Source organism: Girardinichthys multiradiatus, chromosome 5 (genome assembly GCF_021462225.1).
Source record: "Girardinichthys multiradiatus isolate DD_20200921_A chromosome 5, DD_fGirMul_XY1, whole genome shotgun sequence".
Taxonomy (NCBI): Eukaryota; Metazoa; Chordata; class Actinopteri; order Cyprinodontiformes; family Goodeidae; genus Girardinichthys; species Girardinichthys multiradiatus.
The window spans coordinates 41,347,553-41,373,540 of record NC_061798.1 but is presented as its reverse complement, the minus strand read 5'-3'; the positions used below and the strand labels follow the sequence as shown (position 1 = coordinate 41,373,540).

General features: G+C 40.0%; 1 protein-coding gene across 5 annotated transcripts in view; it reads right to left on the bottom strand.

Annotated features, from left to right (window-relative positions):
- radil (Ras association and DIL domains) overlaps window positions 1-24,360 on the bottom strand; it is a 55,535-nt gene extending 31,175 nt beyond the window's left edge. The window contains exons 1-9 of one of the 5 annotated variants that reach the window (XM_047366749.1): window positions 24,003-24,360; window positions 18,261-18,356; window positions 17,986-18,104; window positions 16,343-16,832; window positions 9,139-9,246; window positions 8,486-8,601; window positions 8,173-8,361; window positions 6,075-6,753; window positions 3,248-3,378 (exon numbers count right to left, since the gene is read on the bottom strand). In XM_047366749.1, the coding sequence (XP_047222705.1) occupies window positions 3,248-3,378; window positions 6,075-6,753; window positions 8,173-8,361; window positions 8,486-8,601; window positions 9,139-9,246; window positions 16,343-16,832; window positions 17,986-18,069 (1,797 nt within the window). In that variant the 5' untranslated portion in view covers window positions 18,070-18,104; window positions 18,261-18,356; window positions 24,003-24,360. Of the gene's footprint in view, window positions 1-3,247; window positions 3,379-6,074; window positions 6,754-8,172; window positions 8,362-8,485; window positions 8,602-9,138; window positions 9,247-16,342; window positions 16,833-17,985; window positions 18,105-18,260; window positions 18,357-23,988 lie in introns of all 5 variants that reach the window. The other 4 variants (XM_047366748.1, XM_047366747.1, XM_047366746.1 and 1 more) reach the window with 4 other exon arrangements.
- Window positions 24,361-25,988: the final 1,628 nt, after the last annotated feature.

Here is a 25,988-nt window from a genome sequence, read left to right as displayed (position 1 = left end):
GCTCACTTTAATTGACTTTTTTAGTTTAATACAGTCCAGATAAAAGGTTAGAGACTAGTGCTGCACAATATATTGCAAATGTATTTTCACCACAATATCATATTTATGTTGGTCCCATTTCATGCAAACTGAGTAAAGCTGTTCCTGTGGTTCCTTGTGAAAAACATGAAATATTAAACCTTTCCTCTCTACCCTGACCCTAATGAGTCTGTAATAATTTGGACGGGCTTATGTGGAAGTGGGCCTCCTTACGAACATTTGCTTAGGGCCTCATAAAATCTTTGGCCAGCCCTGTGCTGATGATGCAGTTATGTACAGCTCAGCTTCCACACCTAAACTGGCTCTCACTCAGCTGCAGTTAAAGCTAAACATAGTACAATTAAATGTTTGACACTAAATGTAGTTTTAAGTGTAAAACATTAGTTATACCATCAAATTTTTAGCGTTGGATGATCTGATTCATTCACTCTTAGACTGAAAAACTGGTATATTTAGTCTATAAGGCTATTGTGAGGCAGCTGAATATCTTCAGATCTATATTTATCAAAAACTTTCAGGTTATCTTGTGTCCTTAACAAAAGTCTGCACAAAGCTGGGAAAAATGCATTTAATATGCTGCCTCACACTGGGAATGGTCTGGAGAATGACCTGAACATTTTTAAAGGAGTTCTCAAGGATTACTGTCTGCAGACATTTTACCTAAGTGCTTTTGTTGACAATGTATGTATGTAGTTTGATAGACAGATTAATCTTTTTAAGTTTTTTTTATTGTTTCTATTTGAAATTTTACAGACTAATTAGAGACGGGTTTTTAGGGGAATTATTTTTTTCATTAAGATTATTATCCTTTAAACAATTTAGGAAAGCCCAAAGGATAATTACCAAGGCTATGTAAGATTCTGATGGATTAATCACAACATTTGAGTTAATCAAGATATTTTTTCAGTACTAGAGGCCTTTATTTTTCATTTTTCGACAGTAGGCAGACAGAAAAGAGGGGCAGAGAGAGGGGGAGCCATTCGGCAAAGGTCGCCATGTCCGGGATTCGAACCCAGGATGGCCGCATTGAGGACTATTGCCTCTATATATGGTCGCGCGCTTATCCCCTACAGCACCAGCGCACGCCCACATTTGAGTTAATTAAAGACATACCTGCAGACAGATTTTAAGCAAACACCTCAAACATATGGCTGCCTTGTGACATCATTGAACAATCAAAAACAAATATGGCAAAATATCAGGAAGTAAACTGCGGACCTTTACAAGTCCGCTTCATCCTAGGTACTCATTCCAGATGTTCAAACAATTATACAGCATGGGAATATCCAGCCTCCATACGGATCGAGAAAGAGATATGTTCTGTGTCCCAGAGATAAACTAAGATCATGTTATGTTGGTGTTTGCTGCAGGAGGGACTGGTGCACTTCACAAAATGGACAGCATCATGAGGCAAGAACAGCTGTAGAAATGCTGAAGCAACATCTCAGAACATCAACTAGGAAGTTAAAGCTTGAGCACAAATGAGTCTTCTAAACAGACAATGACTTTCTATCACCAATAACTGTTGCCAAATTAGGAACAACATAGCTTGCGGACAATAACATTCACTCATTATTCTGGCATTTAGCAAATAGAAATAATTTTGGTAATTCCAACAGACCTAAAGCAGGAAACAATTTAATGTCAGACAGTGAGAAAAACTGCAGTTTTTTTTTATATGAACTGTGTATGTACACACCTGATTTCAACTGTTTATGAACAAAGCAAAGTATCTCTGGGGAACAAAAACACAAACTAATCTGCTTTGTATGAACAGAGATCTTCATCCTAAACAGTTATTATTGAAGACACCAGTCTTTCAGCTTATGAAGAACAGCCCAATGAAGCCTACAGCAGTGTGTAAGCTGAATCATTTTGTGCCGATAAATTGATCTGTAAATTCCTACCAAGGTCTTTTAACAACGCAAGAGCATGCTGTTTTTACAGTCAGATATACAGTGCTGCTGTTATTTATAGCAAACACAATTACAACCGATTCCACTTCAAAGACACAACGAGCGGTCCGCTTTATAATCCACTTGCGTGACATTTGATATTTTATTTATGCGGTCAAGCAACGTTAATTAGTTCTGGGCCATCAGCGCTTCGTTCTAGTCCATGTCTTTAATTAAACTTATCAAAAAAATATACCAATAATAACGCATTAACAGAAATAAAGTTGTATTTTGGCAGCAAAAAGATTATTCCAAAAGAGTTTCCAACTGGAAACTTGGCATAGAATAGATAATTTGTATCAGATCTTTAATGGATTCTATCCTGTTTCCTAAAGACGTGGTTTTCAGGTGCAGCTCATTTACTGAAAACAGAGTTAGGCCTGCCCCTTCTTCTCTCTTTCACTTGTTTACTCTTCCCATATTTTTAAAACAACCTCTGTACCATTTACATGTTCACATACAAGAACTGGACAAATGAATAGCAATGAACAAGCCACAAAAATCCCCCAAAACCCCCTGAAAGGCCCTCGGAGAGACTAAATTGTTGATAAACAGGATTTTTTTAAATCATAAGAAAGCTTGGTTGCTAATTTCTTTGGTTTGGTGTAGCTTTGTTCAACTTGATGCTGTAGAAACTTATGAAAAACATTGGTCTTTTACTCTGAATACAAGCTCTGTAGCCTGAAATCTTCCAGTTGAATTATTATTTTACAAACTGAAACATTTGCTTTGTAATCAATAGCTAAATCCTTATTTGCCATCACAGCAGATAATAGTCTTCATAATTGCTTAGTACCCTGATGTACATCCTAACTAAGATTTGAAAGACTCCTCCAATAATTTCTATATGCCAATATACATGCATACTCCATTAATCTAGTTCTGACATATCATTGGCCACTTGTCCATCTCTGCTGGTTCTGAGCGCAGGCATGGTCTAAACAAGAGACAATGAACATCCAAATTACATTTACTGAAACGACTGCAAACATGAGGGATCATCTTAGAGGAGACCAAGTGTAAGGCTTTTTAAAAACATAATAATGCTGTTAAGACTGAGACAGAAATGTCTACAAGGAAAGAAAGGAGAAAAAAAAAACACTAGAACCTAGTATAGTTGGAGTGCATTTCAATAAAAACATTTGAGATGCCAACCTATCTGGGTTTCCCTCTGATATAAAATGCCTTGTAATCTTTAGCAGATACCAACGTACACTTTCACCAAGAGAACAGCTAAATGTACTGACACCAACCCATGCAATGGTTTGGATCCGACGGACGATCTTGAGCAGCAGTTTGCCAAAACTGCCAGGAGGGAAGGTTGAGGCAGAGTGTTGTATACACAGACACAAAAGGTAGGCAGGCGTCAGCTTATGGTCGTCTCCTGGGACAAAAATAAACAGACAGTAATTTTACAAGACCAGTTTAGGAATGACTATTGTCTTCTTTTCATGCTGGGGTGCACATCCAACCCTTTAAGTCACAGTGTTAGAAACGGAACAGTTTCAAAGCAGTTAGTTTTACCATAATAGGCAAAACGTTTGTGACCTCCATCAGATAAACAGAATCTTGCTGTCCATATCAACAAAGCTGATTTTGGAAATAAATGTTATAATTACATACACTTCATTGCCAAAAGTATTTGTCTGTCTACTTCTACATGTACATGAACTTTGATGACAACCTATTCTATAAGGTCCAGTTTGTTGATGGACCCACCATTGCCAGAAATAGCAACTTTAACTATTCTGTAAACATCTTCCACAAGGTTTAGGAGCGAGTTGACTGTTAGATGAGGAAACCAGAATTGCAGCCTCCACTCTAATTCATCACCATGATGAAGGTTGAGGTCAGCCCTTTGTGCAAGCCAGTCAAATTTCTCCAAACCAAAATGTATGCACCCACAGCCATGAAAGTGATTGCAACCCCAAATTCAGTGTCTCAGAAAATTAGAATACTGTGAAAAAGTTAATTATTGGACACTCATGATGTCGCACCTTAATCAGCTTCTTAACTCAAAACACCTACAAAGGTTTCCTGAGGCTTTAAACTGTCGCTCACTCTGGGTCATAGGCTACACAATCATGGGGAAGACTGCTGATGACAGTCATCAAAACCCTTCACAAGGAGGGTAAGCCACAAAAGGTCATTGCTGAAGAAGCTGGTTGTTCACAGAGTTCTGTATCCACGCATATTAACAAAAAAATTGAGTGGAAGGAAGATGTGTGCTAGGAAAAGGTGCACCAGCAACTGCAGCCTTGAGAGGATTGTCGAGCGAAATCCATTCACAAGGAGTGGACTGAGGCTGGAGTCTGTGCATCAAGAGCCACCATACAGACGAATACTGGACATGGGCTACAAATGTTGCACTCCTCGTGTCAAGCCACTCCTAAACCAGAGACAATATCAAAAGCGTTTTACCTGGGCCAAGGAGAGAAGGAACTGGACTGTTTCTCAATGATCCAAAGTCCTGTTTTCAGGTGAATATAAATTATGCATTTTATTTGGAAATCAAGGTCCCAAAGTCTGGAGGAAGAGTGGAGAGGCACAGAATCTGTGTTGCTTGAAGTCCATAATGAAGTTTCCACAGTCAGTAATAGTTTGGGGTGCCATGTCATCTGCTGATGTTGGTCCACTGTGTTTTCTGAAGTCCACAGTCAATGCAACCATCTACCAGGAAATTCTAGAGCACTACATGCTTCCCTCTGCTGAGAAGCTGTATGGAGATGCTGATTTTATTTTCTAGCAGGACTTGGTACCTGCCCACACTGCCAAAGGTACCAAAAACTGGTTCAATGACCATGGTGTTCCTGTTCTTGATTGGCCTGCAAACTCCCCTGACCTGAACCCCATAGAAAATCTATGGGCTGTTGTCAAATGGAAGATGATAGACACCAGACCCAAGGCAGATGACCTAAAGGCTGCTATCAAAGCAATCTGGGCTTCCATTACACCTACTCAGTGCCACAGACTGATTGCCTCAATGCCACGACGCACTGATGCAGTAATTCATGCAAGAGGAGGTCCAACCAACCATTGAATGCATAGAAATGGGCATACATCCGAAACATGACATTTGTGACTAAAATATCCTTTCTTGATTGGTGTAATGTGATATTTAAATTTTCTGAGACACTGAATTTTGGGTTTTCTTTACCTGTAAGTCATAATCATCAAAACTACCTGGAATAAAAGCTTGACATTTTTTACTCTATGTGGAATGAATCTCTATAAAATAAGTGTTTCACTTTCTGAAATGAATGGCAAAAAATATTGTACTTTTACACAGTATTCAAATTTTTTGCGATGTACCTGTAGTGCATTTTAACACATCACAATATTTATAGTCACGTGTACTCTTCCTAACTAAGAACAGAAGTCTCAAAATTATTCAACCCACTGAATATATTTCTTCAAAAAACAACACATTTCCATATGAGATGTGATCTTAGACACAGCACATACAGCTAATCACTGGCTTCATTAGTTGCATCAGGTGTGCCTGAAACAGAACACCTCAGATATCTGGGCTGTTGACGGTATTGTTTAATTGCATGTTAGAAATATGGCATGGTCAAAAGATTTATCCAAAAAGTTCAAAGAGAAGAGATCATTGCCTTGCAGAAACAAGGAAAATTATATAACAATAATTAATTGTAGGTGTAACTGTCTAAGTGGCCTGAGAAACAAGAGAATTTCTATAACATTTTTCAAGTACAAAAAACAGGAATACGTTCTTAAGAACAAGGCCTAAAAAAATTGTTCAAATGTATCCAAAAGGCCCAGAGAACTGTTGGCTTAGGACCACTTTAACAAAGAAATGAGAAAGGAACCTCTTCAACATCATGGTACCAGTATTGTTTGAATTGTTTTATAAAACTGTTCGAAAATTTGTTCAATGAGCAGAACTAAAAGAAAATATAAAAACATGGTATTTTCTCAGATCATATCCCTACATTATTTAAAACATGTTAATTAACAATAAATACAATAATTAAAATCATACAATCAATTGATCATTATAATTATATAAATAATAATAATTATTATTGTTATAAATGAAGTAATAAAGGCACTGACCTCCAGGTTCAATTAGAGAGATAATTCTGTTCAACAGTTGGTCTTCATGAGTTTGATCAAACTCCAGTTGCAGCTTTCTTTTTTGACCTCCTGCTCGTCCCGCTGTTTCACCTACATGCAAAGGCAGCGGGCCCCCCGATGCCATCCCCACACCGCGAGGTTTCACCAGGTGTGGTTTGAAGCTGCGTCTAACTGCCGGGACACTCAGCACCTGTGCAGCTTTGTCCTTCAGCACAGAGCCGCACATTTTACAAGTCTGAGTCCCATCCTCTCCCTCCTCCACCCCCGAGTCGTATAGCTGCCCCAGCGTACGTAGTCGAGCCAGGGTTTGAGCAGGCAGGGGCTTGGCGCCTGTGGGGTCCTTGTACAGGAAGATGTAATGCGCTCCAAAGGAGAGAAGGTCACCATGTCGCAACGTTGTCGTGCGCTCGCAGCGGGAAAAGTTCACCAGAACAGTGGCAGTGAGCACAGGCTCAACTGCAACGCAGAAACGCTGACTCTCTGCCAAATCATCTCCCTTGTTGTTACTGTTGATATGACGACGGGGTGCGGGGACTCGGCGCAAGCGGCAGTGGAGGGGAAGGATGTCAGGAGAGAAGAGGCAGATGTTGGGGCGAGCTGATGGGGTCTCCTGACCGACTGTGTGCTGCTCCCTGTTTAGAAGGTAAACCAGGCAGTCCTGCAAAACCCATTAAAATCAGTGTCAAAGTTTCTGATGCATGCATTTAGCCCTGAAAAAAAACTCTTATCCCTTGAACTTTAAAATGTTTGTAACATTACAAATGCAAACCTCAATGTATCACACATAACTGTGAAGTGGAAGTAAAATTATAAAATGTTTCACCAATAAATATCTGGAAAAAAAACAAAAAAAAACAAAAAGAGTGGTTTTCAGTTGTATTTAGGTTTGTTAGAGAAGATTATTGAACAAACAGCATCATCAAAATCAGAGAACACATTGGACAGATCAGGGGAAATGTGTTGTAGAGAGGTTTATTGATGGGTTAGGTTATAAAACAATATTTGAAGCTTTAAACATATCACTTAGAGCCCCGTTGAGTCCATCATCCACAAATGTTAAGAGTATGGCACAACTTCAAACCTAACAAGAGAGAATTAATCAGAGCGGTGGCCAATAAGCCCACAGGATATCTGTAGGAGCTGCAGAGACTCGCAGCTCTGGTGGGAGAATCTGTTGACAGGATAACTATTACTCATGCCCTCCACCAATCAGGCCCTTAAGTGAAGGGGGCAAGAAGAAAGCCATTGCCAAAAAAAGCTCTGGTGGTCTGTTGTTTGCCATTAACTATGTAGGGGACACCGCAAACATGTGGGAAAAGGTGGTCAAATCAGATTGAATTTGAACTTTTTGATCTAAATACAAAACACTTTGTGTGGCGGAAAGACAACAGTGCACATCACCCTGAACACAGCATTCAAACATTGAAACATGGTGGTGGTAACATCATACTGGAAGGATGGTTCTGAGTTGATGGTAAGAAGAATGGAACTAAATACTGAATAATCCTGGAAGAAAACCTGTTAGAGGCTACAAAAGACTTAAGAGGTAGGCGAATGTTCATTTTCCAGCAGGACAGCGACCTTAAACATAAAGCCAGAGCTACAATGAAATGGTTTAGATCAAAGCATATTCATGTATTAGAACGGTCTAATCAAACTCAAAATCAATGTAAAGATTTGAAAATTGATGTTCACAGATGTTTCCCAACCAATCTAACTGAGCTTGACCAACTCTGCAAAGAAGAATGAGAAACTTCTCAGTCACTAGATGTGCAAAGCTGATTCCTCACAAGACTGACAGATGAAATACCAGCTAAATGTGGTTGGGCTAAATGTTGATTTAAGAGGGCTTAATATAAATGCCTGCCAAACCTTCCTGTTTGTTATATGTAAAAAAAAAAAAAAAAACAATAAAAGGGAGTTTTATTTTCCTCCATTTCACAATCATGGACTATGGTAGTGTTCCCGATATCCCCATAAAATACAACCAGGTTTGTGGTTATAATGTAAAAAAAAAATAAAGGGAAAAAGACGTAAGACATTTTTAAGGTATTCCAGATGTTCCCGTTGTCCTCACCTGCCGATTGAATCCCTGCAGCAGAAGAAGATGGGGGGACTGGTACAGAGAGTGCCTCACCCCTCCTCCCCCACCTCCTTGACTTCCCTCTTCTTTCCTCCGGTTGCTGGAGGGTCCGTCACGTTCTCGGCCCCTCAACGGTCCTGGCAAGGTGGAGTAATATCGCTTGGGCTCCTCTCCCACTCCAAGCTGCACACGCAGAGAGACATGCACACAGAAACATGAACGCATTAAGATGTATTGCAGCTTTAAAAAACAGTTTGGCGAATAACAATCCATCATCCAAAATTGGGCGTGAGCATGAAGGCCCCACCTGATTAAGGCTTGTTTCACTGAGGCTGCGGCAGAAGGATGAATTGCTGGAGCGGGGCAGGGTCAGCGTCCCCTTTGCCCTGTTCCTCTGGAGCTTACGGGCCTGGGCATTAATATCTATGAGGAGGCAAAGAGGAATAACAAGCATGAGAACAAGGAGGCAGAACAGGCAGAGAATAACAAAGAGTGAAAGGGAGACAAAAGGATGGAAAGGGCAAAGAACTTACTTGGCATATTTTTTGTTAACATGGACACTGAACACATGGGTAAATTGAGTCGATCTAAATTAATTTTGCAGGGACTTGTGGCACATGTAACATAGCATTTATGTGTGAACCAAGTATGAAATAAACACAAGTCCAGGATTGGGTGAATAAATGGTAAAAGATGAAGCAGCACCCGAGGCTGACAACGATGAGAAATGTCAAGGTGAACAGCTCCCTGTGAATCGAATATAGCGAATCTGAGGCCATGCAATGTCTCACACACACACACACACAAACACACACACACACACACACACACACACACACACACACACACACACACGTCCTCGCACACTCTACAACACTGACGTATGGGGGGTGACAACGCAGGTAGAGGTGGTCTTCATGGAAATGACTGACAGCCACCCTACCTGAGGCCAGTCCCCACCTTTAGAGCTGGACTGTACCACCCGACCAGACCGCAGGGGGGAGCTCCTGTGTTTGCCCAGCCCAGACCGACCCATTAGAGCCGCCAAGAACTGAGGGGTTCTGGGCCCTACAGCAGGGTGGGAGGGGTTAGGAGGGAAGTGGGGGGGCTGAGAAAACAACCCCACACCAAGAACAGAATTTACCCCCAATCACGCAAACCTTTCACACAGCACACGCCACGAGATGTACATGCACTGTGAGGTTAGACATATAAGCAATTACTAAGGAGAGATACACAGTTTAAGGTGTGACAGGATTTTCCTTCTTAACATATCAGCCAAATCTGTACTAGTAAAAACAAAACATGGTAATAAATAAAGTTAATTTGTGCCAAATCTACATGAATGTGTTTATTTAAAAGCTACAGGGTCCGAGGTTCTGGATCCTTTCTTTTTCAGAATTGCCGTCTTCACAACTTAGGCTCTCATCACAGATATTTCTAACTTGTCCCTATACACCGTCAAAATTTCTCATGTCCAGAAATCAACTTTGGTACATATGAAACTCTAAGTTTGGTATAAATGAAACTCTAAGTTGTATTGTGCTGCATTTTTTTATTGATTTAGCCAAGTCCTTCGATAAATCACTTGTCTTATTGACAGAGTTGGCTGTACTGAAGTTTCTTGTAAATGTCTTTACTGGTTCTTCAACTATCTTACAGAACGAGTCAAGTGTGTGAAATTAAAGCCAATTCTTTCTCAGCCCCTCCATGTTAGCAATGGTGTTCCACAGGGATCAATCCTTAGTACCACCTTTTTTGATTAACATTTATAGAGCAAATTTTATAATGGAGTCAATTGTTTATCTTTATGCTGATGATGATGCACAGTTCTCCACTCCACTTGTCCCTCCCCAGAAATAGATGAACAACTTCAACTTTGTTGCAGTAGACTCCAACAGGATTTCTAGATTGCATATACATTGAAGACACCTCCAAGACCAAAGTCATGGGCTTTGGTAAGATAGGCTTTGTGCCGTCAAAAACCCCAAGTGTCTCAACCTTTGATGGGACCCCACAACACCAGTTTAAATATTAGGGATCTGTCAAGACAACACTCCTTTTCAGAAAACAGGTAATGTTAAATCAAAAATTGTAGAATCTCTGTAGAATTTGCTGCTTTAACATGCTCTCTGGTTAACTAATACTATTTTTTTAAATGACCACCTCCACTTGCTAGATTATGGCAATGTCATTTACAAAACAGCAGGAAAGAGCTTACTCCAAAACCTTGATGTCCTCTACCACCCGGTTTGAAACAAAAGTTCCCCTCAGAACACAACGCTGCTCTTTATATCCCTCTCTTAACTGGCCATCACTACGCACTCGGCACAAAATTCACTGGTTCATGTTCATGTATATGAAATCTCATTGATCTGCCCTCATCCTACCTGTGTCAGCTGTTGCACACCCGATCTTCTGTGAACAACATTTGCTCTGGATAATCATCCAAAAAACATACTCTGCAGGCTTTGAAAACACATTTTTGTCACTCACCACAACTGAATGGTTGATTTGTTCTAAAGTAGGGGTTGTGTTGAATAGATTAGCAGTCGATATCTTATGTATCTGCAAAGAGAGGGCATGGTGAGGTCTATTTGGAGAATAAAGCAGAATTCAAGCCAACAGTCAGACAGAAGGAGATTTCTGCCATTAAAAAGCATCTCGAACTGAAAACTCAGCTGCAGTTCCAGCAACAGGTGCGTAAAATGACAGAAATCTACATAAATCAAACCCTGCTAAAAAAACAAACATAATAGACAGAATAGAAACAGTTAATATAATGTATTTATCTAATTTATCACTCATAATAGGCAGATACATGTGGAAAAGCCCCATATGGTGGGATTCAAATTCCACTGGTAGTTATTCGTTTTGTTGATCATCTTAGTGTATTAATGTGCTCATTAAAGCCCAGGGCCCCTCTGAGTTCACCAGGTTGGAAATGGCTGCCATTAATGCACAGTGACAGCATGCATATCGACACCATCAAAGTGACACAAGTAAAGTTGAAAGGTGAACATTCAGTTTACCAACAGCCCCTGTATGAGCGTCATATTGGCACAAAATAACCTTCACAGAATAATCACTGCATAGTTCAGGCTGGCAGTAAAAAAATCCTACAGTACCTTCAAACTGTGATCTCATTTGTTAAAGTGTATGTGAGAACAGACACAATTCACACGTGAACATGCACGCTCACACATACACCAGAGAAGAAGGAAACAAAAGACAAAAACTGTTAACGTAACGAGAAAGCAAGTCCAATTTGGGTGAGTTTTCTAAATACTAAAACATAGCAGAGAAAAGGTTAGTGTGAAATTAAAAACACACCAAAATGTGATAACTGAACAGAGGTTTATCACAGAAAGCAGTCTTTGCTGTGCAAATTTTATAAAATTTTACTAGTCTCTTTTGCAGCATTTAAAAAATAAAAACATGTTACATTACCACCCCTTAACCCAACAGACTCACCTAAGAACAACAAAGAATGCTTTTACATGATAAAACTGATCATAGGACACATTTTATTGAATGAATCCAACAAAATACTAACAATTACTGAATCCATTATACCATCTAAAACCTTTCATTTTCACCCAGAAAACAAAACCACAACAATGTTCTACTGGGATAACATTACAAAAAATTTGAAAAATAGTAGTGGAAAATAAAATCTATAAATGTGGTTGTTTTTAAAAGTGCAATAAATTGATTTGGAAAATACTTTTATATTGATAGTATAACGCAGATTACTAATTATAGGTAAATAAAAAAGTATCAAAGAAATAATGAGTGAAAAACTTTCTATAAATATTTTTCAAAAGTAACATAAATCAACATTGAGTTAAATTGTGAGCGCTGAAAATGTTAATATCAATTTATTCCACATTTTAAAGATCTCAAATTATTGAAACTAATTGTTGTTTTATTTGACCCAGTAAAGAGCCGGTGCTGAGATACCACGAGTTTTACTGGGCTGCGGTTAATGCATTCGTCCGTGGAAACAGAAAGAACTGGGACTAAGCACACAGCAGCACTGGGACAACCCTGTATGAGCTTTACTTAATACCAAGAGACAAAAAGAAAAAACTAAAAGATACACAGAAGCTATGGAGAGAAATGCAAACACTTTATGCAAATAGAGGCAACACTTGTAGAAGGTACACTTAATGAATATAAGAGATTTCTATCCAAGGTCAAAGATTTAAAAAAAAACTGCACTCCAATTGTTGCAAAATCTGGAAATATTTTAATTTCTCATCTTCAAAATAAGCAAAGCTCTAAAAAATGTGTGCTTCTGTAGACAGAATCTGCCACGTTAGGTTAGACACTATATAACGCTGCCTTTACTGCTTATATGGAAAGAAATGAGGATGGTGTGATCCACAGCACTGAAGGCAGCAGTCAGGTCTAAAAGCACCAGAGCAGCAGAGTTCCCCGAATCAGCACTTAAAAGAAGGTCATTAAAAAAACTCCTAAAACAGCTGATTCAGAAGTAGGAAATTGTTTAAAACCTAACTGAAACATTGCACAGATGCTATTTTCAAACAAGACACGCAGCAGCTGGAGAAAAAACAAACTGTGCGCACAATAGCTCGATTAATGGAAGACCACATAGAGACCTCTGCCCTCAGAAATAACTTTTGCTGAGCTCAGTTTTTCAAAGATCACCAAAGGATCTGTTCAAATAACATGTTGGAGGAAATGTTGTGTAAAGCTGATTAAGCAAAGTGGGATTGGGTTATAGATCTACATTCTGATATATTTATTTTGTTTTTCAAAACAGATGAAAGAAAACGTTCTCACTCCTTTAAAGTTGTGTAAATATCTGCATTACAGTACTTTGCAAAGAAATGAGCTGCAAAATGTCCACTTAACTTCCACCTCACTTTTGTCAAATGATTATATAAATGACCAATCCGTTTTCAAACTTATTAGGTTATTTGAGAAACTGTGCCTTAATTATAATGTGGCAATGATAGTGGCTGTCAGGTGCAAATGAGCAGCAAACGGTGAAAACGTGCTGCAAATACATGATGCAAATTCCATAATTCATGAATGATGCAAGCTCCAAAATAAACAAACACAAGAAAAAACAATGCAACTGAAAAACTCTGCAAAAGAAAAATGTTGCAATTATAGAAAATAGAGAGAGGCTTAAGGAAAAACGCTGCAAATATGAAAACAGCAAAAGGCAAAAACAACAGCAAGTTAAAAACAAAAAAGAAAAAACGGGAAACTCACTCCACAAACAAAGTGGACCAGACCACTAGGGGGAGTCAAGTAGATTGTTTGGCTTATTTACAATTCTCACTTTTCACACTGAAACGCAGGTTGCACTGACTACTTCAGTTTCCTCTCTATGTCACGTGACCTTAGACAGCTCTAAAAAAACACTAATCGATGCATGTTACAATGTTCAAAGAAAACAACTACATCTATGAAGTAGAAGAATAACTTTCTTTGCAAGTTTTGTTTACATCAATCAACTGGAACTGCATTAAAATATAATTTTACCTGCTGCCGAATTATCAATGAGTCACATTAAAACATAGACGAAACTTGCTAGTGTTAAACTAGCACCTCAGCAAATTGCTCCACAAGAAAACATCCTCAGCAGGAAAGAGGTTAAGAAAACTGTGGCTGAACGTGTTGGGTCAGATACTCCTTTACAAACAAATGAAAACCATGCACATTTTAGCTGCTTCAATGAACATTACAGAAGCGTTCTTAAGGCTGCAGTAGGGAGTTCTGAGAAAACTGTGAACTAAGCCTAAGATTTGAACAAGCACACTTTAATGGTCCCTCCCCCTTTCTCCCTGCTGTGCTACAGCCCTCCCTCCACAGCAGAGCCTGCCGTGAACATTCAGGCTAGCAAACAGGGTCACCGATGATAGCGGACAAACAGCTATGGCAAATTCACTGGTAGGGACGAAACATCAACGAAATGCTTTACATTGACTAATGCCTGTCCACACCAACTTGATACTGCTAAGACATTCCTCCTCGCTCTGATTGGTTGTTTCTGACCGGGAGTGGTGTATTTCTGCAAATGGCAGTAAGACCACTGGGAGGAGTCGGGGGAGCTTGATTTTTTCACAGATAATCTGTCTCATATTTTTCTGTCAGGACATAGTGATACTTTTAACAAATATGTAAAAAATAAGTTTTTACAAAAGTTACCTACTGCAGCTTTTACCTAGCTAACCAGCTTTGGAGCAGCTTTTGAAGTTTGTCCTACAGATACTCCTGTTGGTACAAAATCTCTGTTGCTGTCAAGAAAGATTGATATGAGAGACTGTAGCATCCTGAACATTATTGCTGAGTGACTTAAGTGCAGCACAATCACAAGACTAATGTAGATCATATAATACTGAATGTAGTAGGAGACGTCTAACAGTATTTACATCTTCTAAACTTTGAGCACATTTCCTGCATTATTAGCTTTACCAAACTATCCAATTGAAATGCTATTGTAAATTACAGTAAAATCAGATAAAAACACATTTCCAAGTAATTCAAATAACAAATCGCAATCTCTTTTTTTAAAGGATTGCAAAAAATGTTCTTGCACCAGAAGTTTTGTTAATTCAGATACCATAAATTAAGTGTTCATCAGCATGTGGAGCAAAATTCTGTAAGAAACTGAAAGACATGATTGGGATGTGAATTTTATGTCAGAAGCTAAAGTGTCATTCTTGAGCATACATTTGTACAATTAGGTCAACATTATTCATAACCCAAGCAGACTTAGATTCTAAATAAATTTAATTGAACCAAGAAATTTCAGATAGAAAATGAGAAACATCCCTCAGAAGATTAAATCTGTATTTATTTACATTTTTTTAAATGGCTAGTTTATAAATTATTTATATCCTTTTCAAGAGACAATGAAAAAAAAATGAATATTTGCATTACATTAATAAAAGCTTTTCACATGCTTCCCCTGGTAATTTGATGATTCAAATCTTTGAAACTGGAAGGCCTCATTGCCATCGCCATAACTCTAAAGATTTGTTCTCATATTCAGGTCGGAAGACTGGCACAGTCACTCCAAAATAATAATATAACTTACAACCAGAAGAAACATGTTGATGGAAAAAAAAAAAAAAAAAAAAAATCTTTAAATCAAAATCTGTCTGGGAGTATGAATAATTTTGGACTTAGCTATATGTATACTAAAAATGACAACGAGTTTTTAGGTGTGAAAGTTGTTTTCGGTGATTTTATATCATGTGCAGCTTGAAAATTATCCAACTTTCCCAGACAACACACAAAAGGAGGAAACAGTTAATCTGACTGCAGACCGACTCTGTGGCTGGCGCTGAAGTTGACATAGCAACCGGTGCACCCTGGCATGCTTCATAAGAAATGTCGGTGTTGCTGGAAAGCACAATGTGTAACTGAGGCTAAAAATACTCGCCCTCTATCACAGAAAAACCACCAGAACTATGTTTCTTGAATTCCTTCAAAAGGATGCAGAGAGGTGAGTGTAAGCATGTGCGAAATTAAGCAAACTTAAAAAAGAAATCTGCAAAACAATTACAAATACAAGTCAAATCACAGTTACTGAAGAGACATATATTTGCAAACATAGGATGCCTGGTAACATTGCTGGATTGCAGATGGAAAAGCCTGTTTGTTTTCATTTATTTAAATAAAAGAAGGATATATTTGCCAAAATAGGAGCAGATTTGCACACAGAGTTAAGGGCATTACAAATATCAGAGTACTGAAGCATGACTGTTAGGAAAACACTAAATTTCCCACATTATTCTAGAAAGGCTTTAAAGTTCTGTCAGCTGGTAGGTTTTCAGTGCTCTACTTGGGTGTATGCATGTGAGTGTGTTTAGATATGTCCAAGAGAATCTCTGATTAAAGATTCTCCTCACAGCACCTTTCTACAAAATGCTGGTAAACACAGGAACAAGATCCTCTCTACAAGATAGAAGCTGTGACGAATGCTTACATTCTGCATCGCAGTTCACATTCACACTCATGCACACACGCACCCACGCACGCAGGCACACACACACACACACAGTGAATACAGAGGAGCTAATGAGCTGTGCTTTTCTGCCGAGTTTGTCATGTTAAGGAGTATGCGAATTAGACCAGCCGCTCTGTGTTTGGCTATCTCTCTCTGTGTTTGTTTACTTACCAGCAGTGATGGTATCCTTCTCCTTGGCATTAAGTTCCTCCACCTCAGCTCTCCTGCGCAGCTCAAACCTGCGAGCGTGTCCTTCTCGGGGCTTCCACAGCTCCTGGAGCAACAGAGGCTTCTCGTTGTCCCCAAGTGCTCGCAGGCACTCGGTCCGCCACCCGCCTCCCCCCTCCAAACGTCCGATCACATCACACAGCACATAGGAACGGGCTGCATCCTTGTTGAGTGAGTAACGCTCCAGCGCCTCTTTCACGAGTTCCTGAGCGCTGGAGCGCGGCGTGGCCAGGACACTCTTGTAGTTGGCACCAGCGCAGATTTCATCTCCAAAGATCTTCAGCACCCCGGGGGCCGAGCTCTGTGTGGAGAGCTCAGCCGGGTCATCCGCCGGGCGCTCTGGGGGTTCAGTTGTTGAGCGCCGGTCCCCACGTGTGTTTGTTCCAGTGTCTGCTGGGACGCGGTCTCTGTAGCTCAGAGTACGGTACAGGACCTATAGAAGCAGGGCATTCAGTGCAGTTCGCTGCATGTTACTTGCAAAGCACATCATTAAAACTTGATTTAAACTTGAACTTGATTTCTTCAGACTTTCTGCAGGTACATCAGTTTATCTTTAGACCTTTGCTGCCTTTTCACTTATTTTCAGTCCAATACCTCACTACTTTTGAACTACCCAACTCTTTTTATGAATCCTGTCACAAAAATGCTTCTAAACACATTGGCTGAACTAGTTTTGTCTATACATAAAAAAACAACTTAGCAAAGAATCAGTTTCAAAAACAATCTTTAGGAACTTTGTTAAGCAAAATGACAATTAATGAGATGATCAACTGGAAAATGATGGATAACTCAAGCTCTGAGACAGGTCTTTATTATTTTTTGCTTGTTTCATAAAGACATAACGTTGCCCTGTAACAATAAGAGTGACATTAAAAAAACATTATAAAATTAGTCACAGCCTTTTTGTCTAGAAATCCTTAATTACGTGCAACTCGGAGCCTCAAATACCACAAATCCTACTGTAAAAATAAAACCTTTGGTATCATCCAACATTCATCCATCCTCCATCCTTTGTCTATACCTGCCTATCCTTGCAGGGTTGCGGGGGGGGGGGTGCTGTCTTCAGAGGTCAAAGGTTGACAGTCCTCAGCAATAATTGCATTTAATCATGTTTATGTTTTTGGATGCTGAGAGGAAGTTGGAGTACCAGGAGAAAACCAATGCTTGCACAGGAAGAGCACTCAAACTTCACAATGAAAGGTCGGGAATCGAAGTCTTGATCTTGCTGTAAGACAAGAGACCTTCCTACTGTTCCACTGTGCAACCCATACTGGGTGGGTCCACTTAACATCAGTATTTGCACCGCATCTTGAGACACTATACTTCTGTTAAATATAAACTGAAATTTGTTTAGTGATAAAAAATTTAAAGTTATTATTAATAGTTATAGAAATCTGAATTTCCTGTAATTGTGGGGACAGTGAAAAACGACAAATTAAACTTAAACAATATCTTTGTATGAGACCAGATGTAGCTTTACGTTATTCATTTACTTTGTCGTAATTACTTGTTGTGACTTTTATTTAACCTAGAAGTTGTTTTCCAGCTAGAAATTGGATTATATGGGTGTAATGATGTTTACATACCTGTGTGAAGGTTCTGCTTTGGCGTTTCAGGCGGCTCTTGGATGGCAGGGACATGCTGGCCCCAGAGGAAGAACCATAAAACATAATGACGTTTGTTGTTGGCTTCACAAACTCCAAATCTGACAAAAAACAAAAACAAAAGAAGACCCTTCAAATAGGAGATAATGGAAGTAAGGGGTTATCGCACACTATCAAAAAATAACCCCTCTACTGTGCAGAATGTATCCATTCTGATGATAAATAACACAAACGTATTTGTGAGATGAACAATTTACCTTGACGTCAAGTATCAGAACTTCTGTGTGCAGTAGGAAAAAGGTCACGGTTCCGACTTAGATGATTTGCATTTCATCTCACTGTCACCTTTCACCCTGGAAAAAAATGCAAAGCATATGGCACAGTTAAATCAGAGTATCCCACAGGCAAATTTAAACATTAAGGTGTTTTTCAGATCCCTTGAGTCACATAGTTCTGATTCCCTTTTAGTTTTTAAGAGGGAAATCATGATCAGGCTGTGCTAATTTCACAGTTGACTGAACTGTAAATCAATGCCGGATCACTTTTTGATAATCGCCTTACTGGGTTAAACTAAAGAGTTAAAATTCAAATATATTTTATAGCCAGAAAACCTAAAATTCCTGAAAGCATGAAAAATATATATTTCAAATTCAGCCTTTACTTCATTTTCAGCTCTACCAGAATCAGCAGCAAGACCATCAAGGTGTCTGTTTGCATAAAGTTTCTGAGGTTTGAAAGGTGATTTTGTTTAGACCATAGTTTTTACTTATAAAGCATCTCTCAGCACAAAATGTGCTGATTTCCACAGATTGTGTTCTTAACTATGATATTAAGAGCCCTCTCCAAACTTTCCTCCTTCAAGTTTACCCACAATAATTAAATCAAGCAGTGATTTGTTTCTCAGTTTCTGACCCAATAGAACGACAGCAACATAAGTAGCATTAGCTTGAAGTGACTTAAGTGCCAAATGACATTGTTGTGAGAAAAGTAACTTCACATATACTATGACTGGCGTGAATGATGGTATTCTTGAGATGTTTTATGAAAGAGTAGTTTAATCCTCATGAGTAAAACACTACGTGTAGAAAACGGAGACTCATGGTGTGTTCACACCAAACGTGGATTCTGCGATAGGAGCGGCCGATTTACATGTTATCCCTATGTAGAGGCGGGTTCAGGAGCAGAGCGGCGCGAGGCGGTGCGAAGGAGACGAAGGACGCGGTGCGGAAGGCGCACCGAGTGAAGCGGGAGCAGAGTGAGAGCGATGGACGAGTTGAAAAATTTTAACTTTTTCCTAAATTCGCGTCACATCAACCAATCAGGGACTGGATGTGGCTGTGACGTATGGTGAAGGACCAAATGGGAGAAGAAGCGGTTGTCAGTGAAGATGGAGGACCAGATCATAGTGGCGGTGTGCGGCAAGCCAGAGTTGTAGGACTCAACTAATTGCTTTTACCGAGACAAGTACAGAAAGGACCTGGCCTGGTTATGTTTAGGCACAAATATCTTATATTTAGGAGATGTAGTCATTAAAATCTGAAGACAGATGGACAGGCGTTCAACAGTGGGGATACAGCGCTGGTAGTTGGTGTCCCGGAGGCCGATTCGTCTCCCAACGCGGGACAGCAGATCTTCGAACTGGGTCCTGGATAGACGGAAGTACCGCTGAAACCGACCGTCATCCAGACGCAGCTCATGGAGTAAGTGGTGGTACTCTCCGAACTGTTCCCGTCCCTGCAGAATCTGGTGAACCCAGGGACGTCGACGTCAGCGGCAATTTTCGGCTCTCCACAGGAAAAACGTCGTAATTATCCGTGAAATCCATGTGCGCTATGTTCAGTTGAAACCAGCAAGCAGCAGATTGAAGCTCCTCCTATTTGATGACGCGGCGAAGCGTTGCCGCTTGTTGCCAAATGGCAACGCGGAGTTCATGCGGAATGTCAAGCGGGCAAAAGCACACAAATGAGGCGAAGTATTCGCAGTATCCGCATTCGGTGTGAACGCACCATTACAGCTGCTTCCATTCACTGCCACCATATTTAACACCACCACTGCATGGATTTCTAATATAAATTATTGGTGACACAGCTGTTGGGGAGAAATGTGCTGATGCACACCAGAATCCAAATGAGTTATAATGCTGGTCAGAACTGGAGCAGGATGTTCGTGTACCTGAAGACTTGTAGAGTTTAATTTTTCTTTAAATAGAATTTTTTTGTTACAAGTTGTTATTCACGACTGGAGTGAATTCCAGGCAAACTGCTTGCCGAGTGCTTTTAAAGGCCTAGGCAGGGTTCCAGTCGGTTATGTTTCCATGCTGCTCACCGAACACAACTAACCATTGCCTCCGACTTCTTCATCCTCGCTGGACAAATTATCGTATAAATACTTGCCGTTTGAACTCACATTTGAACTTGGGGTAGAGATTCCAGAAAGGTGATTAAACAGTTTCTCCATGAACTTAAGTTCAGTAAAACATGGGTTTTAGCTTGCAAACCAGCTGCTATCACTATATTCAATCAACTCTGAGTATCCTGACCGAGAGTAAAACACAATGAAATACCATAATCAATAGACCCACACACTGATTTACTATTGCAACCATTGCAAAAAATACAAATTTAAAAATTGCATTGCTGTTTAAAAGTCCTCCTTCAAGCTTTTAAAAAATATATAGATACACATTTGTAACAAGGGAGCAGCACAGAGAGAGAGGCGACATGACAGCTGCCTGAAACGTGTGAACTTTAATGCACCAGTCATTTATTTAACATTTAACTGCATTAACAATTATAGCATATGATCTAAATTCCAAGGTTGTGGATTGAATACACTGTTTTTGATGTAGGTATACTAAATAAATCAGGCAAAGAGCAGCCTCTGGCCGAGCTAAACATTAAGTATGAAATATCATTCAGAAAATAAGGACATTATTTCATTCATACTTTGCAGGCTATTCCAGTAAATTCAGAGGCTGTCATCAAGTAAACCTCAAACAGAATACTACTTTAAACACAATATGCCTCTCTCTTTATATCTTAGTACATTGTAATTTCAAACAATTTCATCATTTTAACTTAACTATTTTATTGATATTTCAGTCACTGTCTTTTAGACTACAAAACAGCACAGAATGACCCAGTTGGTTTTTCAAGGACACAGCAAAGCTGCTTTATGTGGCAGAAAACCAAAACTACACAACAACCTGAATAGAACATCCCCACTGTGAAACACAATGGTGGCAGCATTATGCTGTGTAGATATTTTTCTTCACCAGAGACAAGGAAGCTGGTCATAGTTAATGTGAAGATAGATGGAGCTGAACACAAGGCAGTCCTGGAAGAAAAACAATTAGAGACTTGGGAGAATGGTGGAAATTCACCTTCCAGGAAGGACCCGAAAACATGAACCTGATCGCTACAATGAAATGGTTTAAATCAATGCATATTCATGTGTGAGGATGAGACTGTCAATGTCCAGACTTACTATAATGTGAAAAAGTAATTTCCCCTTTACTATCTTCTGTTATTTCGTTTATGTTGCCCTTGAATTTTTCAGAGCAAACAAATTTCATATCAGACAAAGAAAACACAAACTTATCTTTTCAAATAATGATTTTATTTAATTTTTAATAAACATGAATTACCTACGATAAACCACGTTTTGAAAACCCCAGTTCAACTTCACCAGACACAGCTGACGACACGAGAAAGGGTGAAAGCAACACATTATGCCTTGATCTAAAGAAGTTCAAAAACAAATAAAACAAAGTCAGTGACATCTATCAGTCCTTGCAAACCACAGTGAGAGCCACCAAGAAATACAAAAAAACATGAAATGGTGGAGAACTCTCCTTTGAGTTCTTGCCCTACCAAATTTACTCCAAGTGTGCATGAAAAGCCCTGCAGGACTCATGTGCCTCAGTTAAGGACTGTGTTCATCATTCTGGGCAAAAATGGAAAAATTGGGAGAGTTCCAACACTAAAACCTAACTGCTGACCCAAAACAAAAAAAATCTAAAAACATCTTCATGATCCTCAAGATGTTTGGGGAAAAAAAATCAGTGGACTCACAAGACAAATGTGGAACTTTGCAGAAGATCTGAATCCTGTTAACAACATTTCAAAAACAAACATCAAACCAAAAAACATGGTGATTGTGGTATGATGGTCTGATGTTGCTTTGCTGCTTTAGGATCTGGACGACTTGAAGTAAATGCTAGAAACATTATTTCTGCTCTCTACCAGAACATCCTAAAGGAAGAATTTCCAGTCATAAGCTTGTGACCTTAAGCTTGGGTTATGCAGCTGGATAATGATCCAAAGCACACCAGCGAGTCTACTTTAAATGGCTTCAAATTGAAGAGTTTGGAGTGGTCTAGTCCAAGTCCAGACTTAAATCCTATCGAGATACCGTGGCATGACCTTATAAAGACTGTCTATGCTCAAAAACTCTCCTAAAATAAAACAATTCAACAAAAAAGGTGGGTTAGAATTCCCCCACAGCAATGGTAAACAAATAATCACTGCCTCCTATTAGAAACCTATAATGGCAGTCCTTGTTATTAATGGTGGCAAGGGGACAATTACTTTCTCTACATATAGACAGATCTCATGTTATATTCCATTGCAAAGTCAATTGTGTATATGTGTGCATTAAAAAGAAAAAGATATTTTTATTATTAAGAGCAAAGTGTACTGGAGCCAAATTCCTTGTTTGTCTGTACAAACTTGACAATAAAGCTGACTCTGATATAGCCTGAGTGGTTTGGATAGCCTTTTCCCTTAATAACTGAAATCATCATTTGAAAATTGCTATTTGCTCAGGTTATCTCAGTCTGGATCAAAACTGTTTGATGATCTAAAAAGTGGTGACCAAAGTCAGTCCTCAAAAACCGGTGTCCTGCATGTTTTAGCTGTCCCCCTGGTTCCACACACCTGAATCAATGGTTCATTACAAGGCCTCTGCAGAACCTGATGACCTGCTGAGGAAGTAATTCAGCTGTGTTGGAGTGGGGACACATAAAATAAAAAAACATACAGGACACCTTTTTGCAGCACTTTAAATCCAACTGAGAAACTATGGCAAGCCTTGAAAACCGATGTTCATAGATGCTCTATATTCAATTTGAGTAAGTTTGAGCTATTTTGCAAAGGAAAATTGGCAACAAAAAAAAAACACAAAGTACTCAAACAAGAAGTGCTGAAAACAAATGCAGACCAAACATTTTATTGAACACTTTACCACCTGGTCCTTTTGCACCAAAATGTAGCCCCCCTAAATGTAGCCAGCCTAAAGAGATGTTGTTGTAGCAGGGTCTGTAAGAACTGCTGGGATAACGTGACTATTTTAAATGCCTGCTAATCCACAGTAATCTGGCCACTTGGCTGCAGTTAAATCAATCCCAGGAAACGCGTCTACGCACAGTGAGGAAAAAAAAAAATTGTGAGGAAGCTCTATGTTTTCCAGTGACATTTAAGACCAATTTGCAAACAATGTCACATTGACTATTGACCTGCTGCGTGCCCTTGTGCTCACCGTCAGAAAGTCGGGATTTCACCGTGCACACACCCACCACCACCAGGGTGAGATAAAACTGTGGAGCTCAACTTGGATCTGCCCCGATTTTCAGTGTCAGTTCGTCTGTTTACGACTTCGGACTCGCTGGTCGTCATTAGCAACCGCCTTAGCAACAAAAGGCAGCAGAAAATCCTCAGAAATTAATCCGCTGAGGAGTCGCCAGGCGCGGCCTCTGACCGTCAGCAGGTGTGCTTAATGGCTGTACTCTTGGCTCATTTCACACAATTATTGTCCAATTAGTCTAAACGCCTCAGCGACACCCTACAAGTAGAGATATATGCATATTTAAAATATATCGGAGGTGGGAGTTGCTTTTAAAAATAATTAGGTTAGCCCGTGGAAAAAAAAAAAAAGTTGAGCGCTTCGGCAGCGCACTCCCCTGGGAGCTCTCCGGGTGTCTGTTACCTCCAAGTACTCACGTTGTCTGCAGTGCGTGGCTCCATGGTGCTGCCGGGGAATCCTTGGCTTCTCTCACATTCCCTCTTCCCCCCCAACAAAGGTAGAAAATCCCCAGAAAAATGGAAGGGGGATATACAGACACTGCTGCCCGGTTCCCAGCGACACCTCTCCGTCTCGAGTTCCCATCCACAGCCCCGCTAAATTGGACAACAGCCAGCCGCGGTGGGTCCTCGTTTCCTTGCGCACATCTCCGCGGCGTGTCCAGCAATGCCCACAGCCCTATGGTAACCGCATTCCCACATCCACAACGGCTCGTAGCCGAACCGCGGCGGAAACAACCGAGCTCTGCACGATTCGTCACCTAGATACACCTGTTTTCGGTTTAAAGCGAGGGGAAATGGCTCCCCCTGGCGGACACTTCTGGAGAGCCCTCCGTTTCCAATGCAATGACCAGGCACTGTTGCCTTGCAGCAAGAAGGTCCTGGGTTCGATTCCCGGCCGGGGGTCTTTCTGCATGGAGTTTGCATGTTCTCCCCGTGCATGCGTGGGTTCTCACCGGGTACTCCGGCTTCCTCCCACAGTCCAAAGACATGCCTGTTAGGTTAATTGGTAACTCTAAATTGCCCTTAGGTGTATGAATGAGTGTGTGCATAGTTGTTTGTGTGTTGCCCTGCGATGGACTGGCGACCTGTCCAGGGTGTACCCCGCCTCTCGCCCATAGACTGCTGGAGATCGGCACCAGCTCCCCCGCCATCCACTATGGAATAAGCGGTAGAAAATGACTGACTGACTGACTTTTGAATACGTTTATTGGAAAGAGACTGCTAAACATCTTTACTTGTTTAAAAAAATCAACATTGAAAATCAAGTCATATCAGTTTACAATAATCTTAAATTTTGCCTGTTATAGGTGTTAAATCGTCAATTTCCATCAAAAGCTGTCTTCAGTGAAAGAGAGTAAACCATTTTTGATCTGAGGCACAAATAAAATCAGACAAAATCCCTGTGGATAATTAACACATTTTTAAGAAATTAAGAATTGCTGCTGCTATGTTTAATGGTCCTTTGGTGAATTACTGTGAATATTATAAACTATCTCTGATTTTGAAGTTTTGAAGTCAGATTTTGAAGTCAGGGCTAAAATGCTTTGAAATGATCACAAGTTTATGACTGGAACACCAGGTATCCTCTTCTCTTGCCTTGGAGTCCAAACAGAGTTCAACAGCGTGTGACATAATGTCTGTTTGAATCTAGCTGTTCTGTGAAGGCATCGTAGATTTATTAAACAACATTACTGAACAAACAGGATGCTGAAGATCAAAGTTCACTCCAGTGATGTTAGGGATAAAGTTGTTTAAAGAAGTCGTTCATCTTAAAGCGGAAAGAGTATGGCACAGCTGTAAACCTTCCAAGACATGACTACCCTAAACCAATAGGCCAGGCAAGGACAACTTTAATTAGACAAGCACCTAAGATACCCTTGACAACTTTGGTGGAGCTGCAGAGAGCAGCTGCTCAGGTGTGGGAATCTATCAATACAATAACGATTAGTTTTGGACTTAGTTTTGATAAAAATGTTGCCTTTTGTGGAAGAGTGGCAAGAAAAAAGCACTGCATATCAATCTGAAAACCATCCATGTAATGAGACATAGAGGTGGCACCATAATGCTGCAGGGTTGCTTTTCCTCTGTGGGGAGAGGGAAGCTGGTCAGGGTTAATGCAAAGCTGGGTGGAGCTAAATACAGAAGAAAAAAACAAGTTGCAGAAGACATGAGACAGCGGCAGAAGTTAACAGGGAAGTTGACAGGCAAGTCAAAGCATGTCGATTTACGCAAAGGTAAAAAATATATGGTTTAGATCAAAATCTATTTCTGTGTTAGAATTCGCTCAGTCAAAGTACAGACCAAAATCGAGTTAGAATCTATAAAATTGAGACACATTTTCCAACAGACAGTGACTTAATCAGGTGCTGCATAGATGAGGGACATAAAACTCACAATGGCAGA